Genomic DNA, 15,000 nt, shown 5'->3' with positions numbered 1-15,000 from the left:
AAGAATGCCTTCACACTTACTGAGGCGGGACCAACAGACAACCTGATAGCACTTCAACTCTGACATCCAACCGTCCAATGGAATTAAAACAGTTCGTTTTTTGTTCGATTTATCCCCCTCCCTCCTCCCTCCCCCCATCCCCATCCCACCCTCCCTCCCCCTATCCCCCCCCCTCCCTCCCTCATCCATCAACACACACGAAAGCCAGCTTACGTAACACGTGACCGAGGAAGACTGTTATTAGATGGGCTGTCTCGCCCCGGGGGTTTTCTTGGGTGGGGGGCGGGGGGGGTCGAACCATCACTGAACCGTAAGAGAGGAATTCATTGATTTTTCCTTTGTTTTTCCATGATTCAGTTTTCAGTCGGCTAATCAGAACAGACACATGGTCATTCGATGGAAGAGAGCGATTTCAATAAAAACCGGCATTTGTTCTTATTCGTTTCAAAATGTTATTGGTTAAAAAATATATATACAGTGCATATATTGTTATTAACCTTTTTCTGATTTGATTAATTGTTTTTCAATAGTGTTTGGTATGATGTTAATTAATATGTTAATGTGCTTATCTCGTAGGCCAGAGGGGCGAATGCTGACCAAGCGCAACGGAAAGGCAGTGCCGATGTCAAAGTGACACGGCTTTTAATGCCTTTTTTAATCACTGTTTTCTTGTTTTTTATTTTGAATCCAGTTGTTAAAAGTATTTTATTATTTTTCCATCCCTGTTTTCATGACCTTATTTATCCTTTTAAGACAGCTGTTAAAACTCTTTTATGCCCTTTGTCACGAGCCTAACGAGGGGAGCCTAACGATCTCATTGACAACACCTGGGCTTATTTAAGTAGACGTGTGAGCCCAGCGTGAGGGTGGATCTCCTTTGGGAGGCATCACTTATTGTTGGTTCCTTTGGTCTTTTGTTTTAGTTGTATCCTAGGCATGTTTACACCTGACAACACTACACCCATACACTTTTACGTAAACACACACTTACATCACTGACTAGATTGAATGCACACGCCATACCTTATGTTATATTCACTTGGTTATAATAAACCTTTTTGTTAACAAACTCAGTCAATTGTGTTCGTCTCCCCTCTTTGCCACAACCACCACAGTCGGCTTGTGACACTTTTTAAACCCCGTTTTCATGTATTTTCTAGATAATTTTTAATCCTGTTAAAAATCTTTTAATGATTTATTTTTAAAAAAAATGTCACGCCTTTTATCAATCCTTTTAGGGCAGTTGTTAAAAGTTGTCTTTGATGATTTTTTTTTAAAACCTTTTGTTAAAAGTCTTTCATGCACTAAACCCTGTGTAATGCATTCTACTTTTCCTACTTACAATTAGGGGTGTAACGGTACACAAAAATCTCGGTTCGGTACGTACCTCGGTTTTGAGGTCAGGGTTCGGTTCATTTTCGGTACAGTAAAAAATCAAAATGCTAAATATCAATGTGCTTCATAACATGTGCTTCAAGTTGTTCATAACACACTTTTGTGCTTTTTACAATAGGAACATTAGACAATACAAAGCTAGAATTATGCTCAAAAATATAAAGATTCTGAAATGTAGAAATAAAAATAAATAACATTGGCTCAGACTGTTTTTTTAAAAACAAATCTTTTCTCAATCTAATGTGCAACAATGAACAATTGCAACACTAAACAGTTTCAAGTTGTTGCTCAGATTAATTTTTACTCCCCCCCCCCCAATCTTTAGCCCTGATGACTTTCACTCAATCTTTGTTTTTTGCCAGAAAAATCTCCTTATCCACATTATCTGCAGGATAATAATACCCAAAATGTTAGTGTATTGTACATACGATGTACCCTACATGTTACTCCCGTATACCACAATGCAATGCGGTCGTGTTTTTCCGGAGGAGAAGAAGAAGCTGAATAACCGCGAAAACGAATATATTTAATGATGGAGTCTCCGGCTTTCGTTTAGAAATGTCAACAATTTATTTGGGATTTAACACAGATGTGGGCGCATCTGTCTGCGTGAATGTTAAATAGAATATTTAACATTCAAAATTAATTTAAAAACACTTGAACAAGGAAATGTAACATTCAACATCAATACAACCTCCAGCTTTCCTCGTGAGTGCCCGGTTTGTTTACAAGATGTGGGCGCATCTGTCTGCGTCACACAAATACCCGGCGCGTTTACTGACGCAAATGACGTTTAGAAATGTTCAGCGTAGTGTCCGAATTCTCGTTTGTTCGTTCCCTAAATAGTGCACTATGTCATGAACACTATAGATGGAATAGTGATTGTGTGAGTTAATAGGGAACGATTTTGAACACAGCTACAGTGTGCGCAACTGTCCATGTGCGGCCGCAGCATATTCCACACATGCGGTCCTCTACTTAATATGTCCGTATGGAAACTCGTTCGGTACCGAACCGAGCACCCCGTACCGAAACGGTTCAATACAAATACATGTACCGTTACACCCCTACTTACAATGCATGTGGAACAAACTAACACACAATCTACACACCTTCTTGTATGAATTAGCATGAGCATGAGTTACTGTTTGTAAACGTTTGGTGTATTTCTTTTTATGCGTACAATGCAGTACTGCCTTGTATTTTTTACTTACTATTTTTATGTTGTGTGTTTCCTTGGATGCTGCTACAATTTCATGCACACTGTACAATGACACTAAAAGGATATTCTATTCTATATGTGTTTGGGTGTGACATCTTTTTTTTGTTTGTTTTTTGTTTTGTTAACAAGAAATAGGCTCTTAATATGTTGTTATTCTACTTTGTTGTTAAGGACCGCCCTTGAAAAAGAGATGGGTTCATCTCAAGCGGTTATTCCTAATAAAATAGATTTTGAATACACACTAAATGCACAAACGTGTGTGTGTTGCGCGGGACGGGTGTGGGGCGAGAACAATGAGGTCACACTCACAACATGAATCCCATCGCGTCGTCGGGTAACACCGCGCCGCTATGGCAACCGCACCATGGCAACGGATATAGGATTCGGAATGCTGGTGGTTACACACCATGGATTTATTTTTTCGTTACGTTAATATTTTGTATTTTTTGGTTCACGTTTTGTACATTCAGGGAGGAAACAACACACATACACACACACGAACATGCACACAGATATACACACACAGACACAGATAGACAAACACACACACAGACAAACACACATACAGATAGGCATACACACACAATAATACACCCACACAAACACACAAATAGACACGCACACAAACACAGACACACACACACACACACACACACACACACACAGATAGACACCGACACACACACACGCACTGATAAACACACACACACACACAGACAAACACACACACACGCAGATAGACAAACACACAGACACACACACATAGACACACACACACACACACACACACACACACACACACACACACACACACACACACACACACACACACACACACACACACACACACATACATACACGCACACACACAAAGAGTGACTCACCTGTAGCCTTTGTGTGTGTGTCGGAGCTGACTTGTGGGTGGGGCCTCCTGCAGGCCACGCCCACCAGCTGAATGAGGAACACCAGCAGCAGCCTCATCCTACAGTCTGCTGCAGGAACACACACACACACACACACACACACACACACACACACACACACACACACACACACACACACACACACACACACACACACACACACACACACACACACACATGAATACACACAGATATCACACACACACATAAATACACACACACAAATCCTACAGTCTGCTGCCTTCCTGCAAGAACACACACACACATACACACACACAAACACACACAAACATGAATACACACAGATACACCAACGCACAAACATGAATTCACACAAACACACACACACACACACACACACACACACACACACACACACACACACACACACACACACACACACACACACACACACACACACACACACACACACACGCACACAGCTCCTGAGCATTGTAAAGGGCATGCTGATGTAACTAAAGGCATCTCACAACGTATTATTGTCACTGAAGGCGAACGCACAAAAGAAACACACTCCTCTGTAAACAAATGGAGAAAATGTCCGATCACTCTTCTGAAGACTCGGAGTACCGTTAATACAGTCGGAAACTTCCGGAGAAGGTCACACCGGTCCGTGACGGTAAGGGTTTGACGGCGCTTCACTGTGATTGGTTGGTTTGTTTTTCCTGATGGCGTCATCGGGATCAAAGAGATCATCTGTCCCCGACCGTGGATAGCGTTGTATCAAAAGGTGTGCACGCCTGTGACATGGATTAACCACTAACACACAAACACACACACACAGGCACACACGAACGCACCCACGCACACACAGGTACGCACACACGCACAGATCAACCCCTAACACACACACACAGACACGGGCACACTAACTATGGAGTCAGAACAGTCTCATTATTAATGAATGCACAGAGAAGGATTCACAAATGTATTTTGTGATTTATACATAAATTACTCTCTTCTCACAAATACATTTCAATGCACACACAAATGGATATCGGCATGTATAAATGTAAAATAAATCCATAAACCAAAAATAAGTTTCACAAACATATTTCTGATCCACACACAAATATGTCTTGTTTTAAATAAAGGTAATATAAATCCATAAATATATTAATTTAAAAAAGATTTGCAATTTTCATCAAATGTATTTGGATGTTGTTACATTTATGTACAAACTGTTAAACTTGAATTTACAAGACGCTTTTCATTTGTGAGCTTGTTTGCATTTGTGTGTGAAACTGTCTGCATTTATGTGTGGATTTTTGAGACTCTCCTGACGTCGCTAGATTCACAAATGCATTTTTTTCAACAAGGAAGTCTCTGTAGCCAATCAGATGCCTCCCTCGTTTTCAGTCAACCACATGACTGCTGTGACTGGGTTTTTACGTCGGTGCCGTTTACTACTTTAACGGCACCGATAATCCCAAAACCCAGTCGAAATTAGATGGAAAAAGTCTCGTGACGCAGCATTTACTTCTTCACCACCTAGAGATTGTTATGTACGATCATTCAAAAAACCATGTTCTTTCCGATAGAGTAGACATTTGACAGAGAACCGGGAGGCTCAGAGGCTGGACTCAGAGGTCGAAACTGCAGCCATGTGATTGGCTGAAAACGAGGGAGGCATCTGATTGGCTACAGAGAGTTCCTTGTTGAAAAAAATGCATTTGTGAATCTAGCGACGTCAGGAGAGTCTCAAAAATCCACACATAAATGCAGACAGTTTCACACACAAATGCAAACAAGCTCACAAATGAAAAGCGTCTTGTAAATTCAAGTTTAACAGTTTGTACATAAATGTAACAACATCCAAATACATTTTTGATGAAAATTGCAAATCTTTTTTAAATTAATATATTCATGGATTTATATTACCTTTATTTAAAACAAGACATATTTGTGTGTGGATCAGAAATATGTTTGTGAAACTTATTTTTGTTTATGGATTTATTTTACATTTATACATGCCGATATCCATTTGTGTTTGCATTGAAATGTATTTGTGAGAAGAGAGTAATTTATGTATAAATCACAAAATACATTTGTGAATCCTTCTCTGTGCATTCATTAATAATGAGACTGTTCTGACTCCATAACTAACACACACCTGCACGCACACTCACGGGTACGCACACACACACACACACAGATCAACCCCCAACACACACAGACACACACGCGTACGTGCCCACACACACAAACATGCGCACACGCGGGTATGCACTAACACACACAGATCAACGCCTAGCACACACACACACACACACACACACACATGGGCACACACCCACACACACTCACGCAAGGGTACGCACACACACGCACACACACACACACACACACACACACACACACACACACACACACACACACACGTCTTGAGGCTGATTCACACGGTCATGTGACGTGTGTGTGTGTGTGTGTGTGTGTGTGTGTGTGTGTGTGTGTGTGTGTGTGTGTGTGTGTGTGTGTGTGTGTGTGTGTGTGTGTGTGTGTGTGTGTGTGTGTGGGTCTGAGTGTGTGGAGGAACACGATGAGAGGGACTGGGGTTAGAACCTGCGTCATTGGTCTGTTCGGTATCGTCATGGCAACCGCGGTGACCCTTAGTGAATCAACTCAAATGATGCAGAACTCAGTTACCCATCTATTGTTCTTAATTGTAAGATAACTTTTGTGAAACTCAAATGTATGTCATTTGATTTGATTGATTTGAATCTCAATAAGAGTCCCTGTGTGAAGAAAGATTTCATAAGAAATGAAACAATAAATTAACTATAGTGTCTGTGTAAATTTTGAACATGCATCAATCACTTTTAATCGCCGCTCTTTCAGCAGGTTGCATCACCTTCTAAGAATCAAGAGCTCAGCGATGATTTAAATAAAACTGAAAAAAGATTTAAAAATCAATTATAATAAAAATAAAAATAGCCTGATGTAAAATGTGCAATGTGCTATTCAGTGGCGTCTGTTGGTTATAAATGTTGGTGGGGCGCAGTATTAAAAAAATGAATTTAATAGATTTGATTTCCTGTATTCTGGTGCATTGTGGGGATGGCCACTACCTATTACCTATTTCCTACTATAAGTTCAGATTCATTCCTTACACTGCATACTGACCTACTTTATGGCCATTCCACCAGCCATTGCTATTTGACCCATTGTTGTTATTCTAATATAGAGACAAATCATGATCACTGTCCTATAGCGTCCATTTTTTGTGAGTCTGTCTACCTCAAATGCGAAATATGGGAGAGTTGCTTCATTTTATTTACATGCGAAAGACTAAATTTATGTTAAACTTACTTGCTCCTTTTTAGTATAACATTGCTTGGGGAGTCCAATTCCGCTACTGAAATGGGTGGAAAGTGCTTACAAATCTCTGCTAGTTAGCGATTTACCTCTTCTCTACATGTAGTTGTGTTGCACAAATGCTGCTGAGGGAGGTAGCCTATTTGATTGATTCGCTGAATGGTCCAATCATGTGGGGATGACAAAAAAGAAAAGCGATACCATTGGCCTGTGGCGCACACTAGTGCGACACCAGTGCGAAACGAGGGCGAATTTTCTTGGGCAAAGGAAAAGCCGTCTCTGCTATGATAGACAGCAAAAGGTTTGCAAGCTTACATTGACTTCAACGTGGCCGGGGCCCCTGACTTGGAGGAGGGCTTTATTTTGAATGACCAATAACTAGCCTAGCCCAAATCATTGAAGTTTAGACGCATTTATGATTCATAGTTGGCAGATATAATCAAGTGAATATTTCACGGAGGGGCGGCGTCCTAACGCCCTCTATTGACCCACCGCCACTGGTACTATTACATTTTAGTTATTTTAGTTGTCAGGTCTGTATGACGCAGCATGAGAATGTTGAACTTTGTACAAGCTGATCTAAATATATCTGGTACATAATCCTCTCATTTAGCTAATCTGTCATACAGTATATATAACACTGCAATCCAATGTGTTATATATACTGGAAAATATTGCCGTATTATGGTCATAGTGTGTGTGTGTGTGTGTGTGTGTGTGTGTGTGTGTGTGTGTGTGTGTGTGTGTGTGTGTGTGTGTGTCTGTGTGTGTGTGTGTATGTGTGTGTGTGTGTGTGTGTGTGTGTGTGTGTGTGTGTGTGTGTGTGTGCGTGTGTGTGTGTGTGTTTCTGTCCAAATGATTCAAGATTCAAGAAATGGGTTCAGTTGGTTTGCATCACAATCACAAGAATGATGAAAAATACTTGAAAAACGACATACAGAATACATTTAACATAATAGCACTATTCGTTTTCCTTAACTGACTAACTGTTCCTACCTTCCTCATCTTCTTTGGAACAAATCTTTTGTTTCAAATAATTTAATCTTCTTTTTCTGCGTTTGGTTTGTTGCACCAACAAAGTGAGTGAGTTTGTGTTTGTCTGAACTGAAATATCCGATAAACGATAGTAGGGCTGGCCACGAATACATCATTTGAAGCTTTGTATGTTAGTTAGGTTTCCGAACGCATATTTGTGTACATTCAACGAAATGCGTGTCCCACACATACACACAAACACACACACACACACACACACACACACACACACACACACACACACACACACACACACACACACACACACACACACACACACACACAGGTGAACACACACACACACACACACACGCAAGCACCCACACACCCACACACACAAGCAAGCACTCACACACACACACACACACACACACACACACAGTTGAACACACACACACACACACACACACACATATACACACTCACACAGGTGAACACATACACACACACAAACACACACACACACACGTACACACTCTTACAGGTGAACACACACACACACATACACACACACACACACACACACACACTCACAAATTCTGTGTCACACTCTCCTCCAGGAAATGAATAAATAACGTCTGGCCTTCACCTGATGAAGAGATTTGATCATCTAAATCGAATCTAATGAACTGGATTAACGAATCTCATACTTCCCACGCTGGTTCTTTTTCTTTATCGGTACAAAGCACAAACGAGATGAAAGAGTCTGTCCGCATTCGTAATTAAAGCCAAACGTAATCCTGTTGGGAATTAAACCTGAACTCGACAACCTGTTGAGATTCTCCCCCTGTGAGCTCAGGCTGTAGAGCGGGTTGGCATGTTACCGCAAGGTTGCTAGCTCGACCCCCGGCTCCTCCTAGCTGAGTGTCGAGGTGTCTCTGAGCAAGGCGCCTCACCCTGACTGCTCCCTGATGGAAGGTTGATAGTTCGAACCCCGGCTCCTCCTAGCTTAGTGTCGAGTTGTCCATGAGCAAGGCACCTCACCCTAACTTCTCCATGATGAGCTGGCTTGCCCTGAGCCGTCGGAATGTGAATGGGTGTATGAATGTGTGAAAGTTAGGCACTGCTGTAAAGCACTTTGGATAGAAGCGCTGTATAAATGCAGTCCTTTTACCATCCATTTGTACTGGTTCAGGCTTTAGGGCTAGAGTAGAGCAACGTCAACGCGTCAGAGCATATGATCCCGTTGTCCTAGCAATGCGCCAGGACGTTAATCCTAAAATCCACGCAAAAACTGGATATCAACATTATGTACGTGGAGGTATGGTGAGCTTAGTCGGTATGGTAATATGGCATTGATATGCTTTAATAATAATTTAATAATAATAATAATAATAATAATAATAAATATAGTTGCAAGCAACCATGACGTTTTCCTACTGACCGTATGACTGACTGTTTGACTGTTTGACCGAGAGTATGACGGTATGACGGTATGACCGACAGAATGACAGTATGACCGAGAGTATGACCTTATGACAGACAGTGTGACCGTAGACTGCCATGGGCAGATTAGAGTATATTTTGAGAAATAGATTCCTCCCGTGTGATTTAAAAACTAAACAATCACCAAACATGTTTCTAACTGTGTTAAAATCCAATGTCAAACGGATGTTAGCGAATTACGTGTGTACCGCTTTAAGGCCCAGCCTGCATTGGAGAGAGGCCGTGGTTCAGAAGGGAGAACTTCAAACAAATTTGGCATGGGTATACTATGGAATCTCCTCTTTATAGTCGAATCCAACAGCTGAGCAAACGTGTTTTGGATGCAATGTTAGAGCTGTTTAAACGTGTTGTAGAGCTGTATACATATGTATGTATTTCACTTTAAAATGTATATCTGTTTTTCGCCTTATTGCTATGAATTTAACACCATATAGTATATATATATAGTCACTTTGTACATGTGTGTCAAGTTTACAGCTTTTCCCACTTTCAACAACAAAGCAGTTAATGTGTGGGTGTTTGGTCAAGTTGTGGTCAGTGCACTATATCCAGATGGTCTAACCGTATGGGTTGCAATGTGAATGTTGTTCATCATGACAAATGGTGCATGCATAACAAGTTTAATGCAAATTTCTCCTTCCTAGTGGTAATGGCAGCATGTTGGAATGCTGAACTTCAAGGTCTTGTCATAGCGCCACCTATGTTTTATTCTTGCCCATCTTTTGATTCCATTACTAATTGTATAACTTTTGGACCCAAAAAGTCAGGAAAATAATAATATGATTACACGATTACAATAGGGTCCCTACAGACATTCTCAGACACACAACCACACACACACACACACACACACACACACACACACACACACACACACACACACACACACACACACACACACACACACACACACACATAAGCATAAAAAAAACACATGAGAACCCGAAAGACACACACACAAACACACAAACACAAACCCACACAAAAAGATGGAAAGATGACACACACACAAACACACACACACACACACACACAAACAAATGCACAAAAAAACACCCACATGAAGACGAAAAAATGACGAATACACACACACACACAGATCAGCACAACACAGTCCTCACCCGAGCTAACCTCAAGGACGGTGAGTGAACAACAGACCCAATAAAAATGTTCTGAGACAAATTAACGACACAAATCTTTTGCAGATGACTTGATTTAACATCCATTAAAGCCCCCCTCCCCCTCCACCCCCCATCCCCTGGTCAGATCGGTCGGCACAGCCAGGTGAATCATCAACACGACAACAACACAAAACTGATTGTAAACAAAACCGTGACATGTCAAATAAAAATGAAATCAATTTCGGCACATTCAGCTGTCGTTATTGTTCAGTTGTGCGAGAGGGATCCCTGAAAGCGAACCATCTCTGTTCGCTATCCATCTCTGCTAGCTAACCATCTCTGTTATCCATCTCTACTAGCTAACCATCTCTGCTAGCTAACCATCTCTACTAGCTAAACATCTCTGCTAACCATCTCTGCTAACCATCTCTGCTCGCTAACCATCTCTTTTAGCTAACCATCTTTAAAGGGACACTGTGTAAAAATTACTCCCATCTGGTGGTACAATTGTATATTGCATTCAAACTAATAGTGCTCGCTTGTCCAAAAACTACGGTGGGCAGTATGTGCCAAGAAGCTGTGACATGAAACCTACTAGGCTACCTCATCGAGTCATTCGAGTGATGATGAGGTTCGTGGACAACTGGACAAATTAGATGGACAAATCAGATCAGGTTTATTGACCAAGCATTCTTACAGACAAGGAACTTGACTCCAGCAGTTGTGGACTTTCCAACATGACAAATAACTATACAGATGATAAATAACAGTAGGTCATTTAATGTCAGATTGCATAAAATGTCAGATAACATAAAAGTTGACATAGCCTTTGGTAGTCTTGGAGTTACCGATAATCAAAACAATAATTCCCATAATGCGTGCGGCTGAGCACGCATCCTAATCAACGCATTGTAATCCGTTGATTTCAACAATGTAACAGTATTCTAAATACCAACAATTTACATTGTAACAAACGGAATCAAATCGAAATCAAATCAAATTTATTGTCATTTTGTCATCGAGGGTAGGAGCTGAAAGAAGCTGTTCAGTTTGTTTACGTCCACCCCGTCTCTGCTGCTTCCTCCTCCGGGCAGTTGCGGGCACGGTGTCACAGTGTCCGTTAGTATTCTGTGTTTGCGTAGTATGTCCAGATGCCAGCGAATGCCAGTGATGTTACTCGCTCTCAATGTCCTAATGTTTAATATTGTTTCCCTGTCATAAACTACGTTCGTAGGACGTCTCACACTCAAACATTCAATCTCAATCTCACAGATCTCAAGAGGGGCCGCTGCGACTGTACGCGCCGCCAGTTAGACGCCCTGGCAACGAGTTTACTTCCTCGTCTCCTATCCTGTTCCTAATTCCTCCTCTTGATTTTCTTTTCCTCCGTATTGTCTTCTTTATCAGAGTTGTTGGTATGAAATCCAGTTGTTCGGGTGATAAATCAACGGTCTGGCAAGCGAGTTGAAGCTCCAGAAGGTCCGCTCTAGCGTAAGTGCGTCTTGGTGGATTTGGATACGTGGTGACCCCAGCAGAGAATAAACCTCCATAACTTGATGAAGAATGGCTTTTGAATTCCTCCAACGCATTTGACAGTATCCATAAGTCATAAGAATATTGTCACGATTTAAACTCGACAGAAATGTGAAAAAGTAAATTAAATATGTAATAAAGTAGCCTTTCAATGACGAGTCGCTCAAACATAGGAGCGCCCATCTCGTTGCCATGGAAAACCATGTTATACATGCTTACACATCGTCGTTTTTTTTGGCGACGATGATTCCTTCTCCTGTGGCGTGGCATAACTATGGTCTTTCAAACAAATGCGGTGCATGTTCAAATTTGCCGGTAAAACTCGTCTCGCTAAACTAAGCTCTGTTCCACCGTCACGCTGGCTCAGAGTGAAAACGCGTTTGCAATTCCTGTACGACGTAGTGCTTTTTGACCCTCTCGGCAGCTCATAGACCGGAAGAAAATGGAAGCCTCCATGAAGCTTACCCGTCCTATGTAACCATATTGATATTAATATTAATTATTCTTCGCTCAGGAGGATAAGTGAGATTTTTGGCAGAGATAATTGTACACCAATGAGGACTTATTTATGAATGAATATGTTGATTTGAGGTAATAAATTACTCAAAATATTACATAGTGTCCCTTTAACAATATAAATTAGGCTAGGAGGCTCACTATATTGATTATGCTATGAGGCTAACAATATCGATTATGCTATGAGGCCATCGATACGAGTCTTGAATCGCGTCAATGCACGGAAATATTTCACTATATGACAGCAGGTAAGAAAAACATATGGCCGTGTATAAACTATTCTTAAAGGAGACATATTATGGTGTTTTCCCAACATAGTATATGAGTTCCAGAAAACATGTTTTTGAAGCTGTTTGCTGGAAATAGCTTTTAGGAAAAGAAATCTCGCCTACCACTATTCCCCTCTGTTTCTGTCCCTTCAGAATGCGCCGTTTCTAGTGTCTGTAGCTTTAATGCAAATGAGCTGTCAGAGTGAACCACAGCATGGAGGAGAAGTGATTGTTGCCGTTTGCGGACTCCTGGAGCTCTATATATATATAATAAAATATAATAATAATAATAATATATATAGGAATTTATATGATATTATATCGAATATCACGGCCAAAATCTATGTGCTCCTCGGATGATATTATGAATCATAAAGACTGCGTCTGACGTATCTGGTACAAGTAAAGACTTGTAGTGGGGGATATCTCGGCCATGGTGGAAAAATAATCGGGGGAAATTATCTTTGGCCTTGACTCTCTGAAGTCCATATTGAACCGCGACATGGAGGAGGAAGGGATTATACCCCGGGAGCTGAGCTGCCGGGCTGCCCCCCGCCGGAGCTGCCGCATGGGGAACTTGGCGGCAGTCCGGCAGCTCAACTCCGGGAGTACAATCCTTTTCTCCTCCATGTCTCCTCCTCCAGACTGGCTCACTCGTTTGGTAACTGTACAGTCTTTTTTCAAAGTTTGTATGCGTGTGGGAGCACCACAGACCCAGAACAACACCCCAAATCCCAGGAGATGGGTTGTTTTCATAATTTGTCCCCTTTAAAAAGACAGTACGCTACCTCCCACATGGGGGGCCAGCCCTATTGCGGCTTATCTGTTATTTAATTTCCCACAAACACAAACTCACTCATTGGCCCCAACAAACCAAAAGCAGAAGAAGATGAGGAAATTATTTTGAACGAAAGCTACCCACTCCCATGCTAAGTCTGTCTGCTTCATGTAAAACTAATTGGCGGCTGTCCTTTAACGGGAGACGTAGCATGTAGTGTGTATAATGATCTCTCTGCATGGTGTAACCCACGACCTACAAGGTCAACAAACAACCTCACCTAAAATGTGAAGCAAAACGAGGCTTCCTGGAAACATAGACTTAATAACACTTAGGAAAACTTCTCCTCTTCCACAACTGCATAGACCCTCTGTATATATGATTTATTTTTATTTGTATGTAGAGCGACCTAGAGTGTGAGAAAGGTGCAATATCAAAAAAACATTATTATTAATATCCCCCTTTGGGCTTTTATTTTGCCCAAAACCAAGGAGGGCTTTCCTTGTTTATTTGTTTTGCTTATCTTATTTACTATCTTATTGACTTTATTACAATCGTAGTTACTGTACATCGATCTTATTGGCTTTATTACTATTTTATATACTATATTGCTATCTTATTGACTTTATTAATATCTTATCGACTTTATTAATATCTTATTGACTTTATTACTTAATTTATTACTACTTATTGACTTTATTACTATCTTATTTACTATCGTATTGACTGCATTATTATCTTATTTACTTTAATACTATCTTATTTACTATCTTATTGACTTTATCACTATCTTATATACTTCATTACTATCTTATTGACTTTGTTCAATCTTATTGACTTTATTACTATCTTATTTACTGTATTACTATCTTATTTACTATCTCATTGAATTATTACTATCTTATTTAATTTATTACAATCTTATTAACTTTATTACTATCCTATTTATTTCATTACTATATATTGTACTATTTACTATATATTGTATTGTTTCTGCTATGAGGCTTTTGAGGCAGTTATAAGAATTAAATATAACCGCAAACGGTGGTTAGCGGGGTCTGCGCAAAATTAAAAGTCAAGAACACACTAATGGAAGATCTATAAATATAATATATAACTGTCATATTTAAGGAAAGATGTTCCACTTATAAACCTGAACTGCAGCCTCATTCACATGGTCAAAATGACTATTGATAAGCACACAACATCCAGAAAACTCAAAGCATACATTTATCAAGTGAATTATGGGCTTTCTTCAAAGCAAATACCTGAAAAATCTTTGAAATTCTGGGGAAATTAAACATTTGTAGGAACACTAACGGAAGAAATATAAATATGACAGAGTTAATTATGAAGGAAAAATGGTTAACGGAGAAGTTCCCCTTAATGCCATACTGTGTCTTGGCAGACTAATGAGCCGGAATGT

The 15,000-nt window shown here is 40.4% G+C and overlaps 1 protein-coding gene across 1 annotated transcript in view; it reads right to left on the bottom strand.

The window, feature by feature from the left end:
* The window catches only part of LOC130385946 (prolactin receptor-like), a 43,143-nt gene that overhangs the window by 17,961 nt on the left and 10,182 nt on the right, over positions 1–15,000 (bottom strand). The window contains exon 2 of the mRNA XM_056594732.1: positions 3,502–3,609. Within this exon, the coding sequence (XP_056450707.1) occupies positions 3,502–3,598 (97 nt within the window). The 5' untranslated portion in view covers positions 3,599–3,609. The remainder of the gene's footprint in view (positions 1–3,501; positions 3,610–15,000) is intronic.

Source organism: Gadus chalcogrammus, chromosome 7, assembly GCF_026213295.1.
Source record: "Gadus chalcogrammus isolate NIFS_2021 chromosome 7, NIFS_Gcha_1.0, whole genome shotgun sequence".
Taxonomy (NCBI): Eukaryota; Metazoa; Chordata; class Actinopteri; order Gadiformes; family Gadidae; genus Gadus; species Gadus chalcogrammus.
Note: the sequence above shows the minus strand (reverse complement) of the source record. Positions and strands in the feature narration are given on the sequence as shown.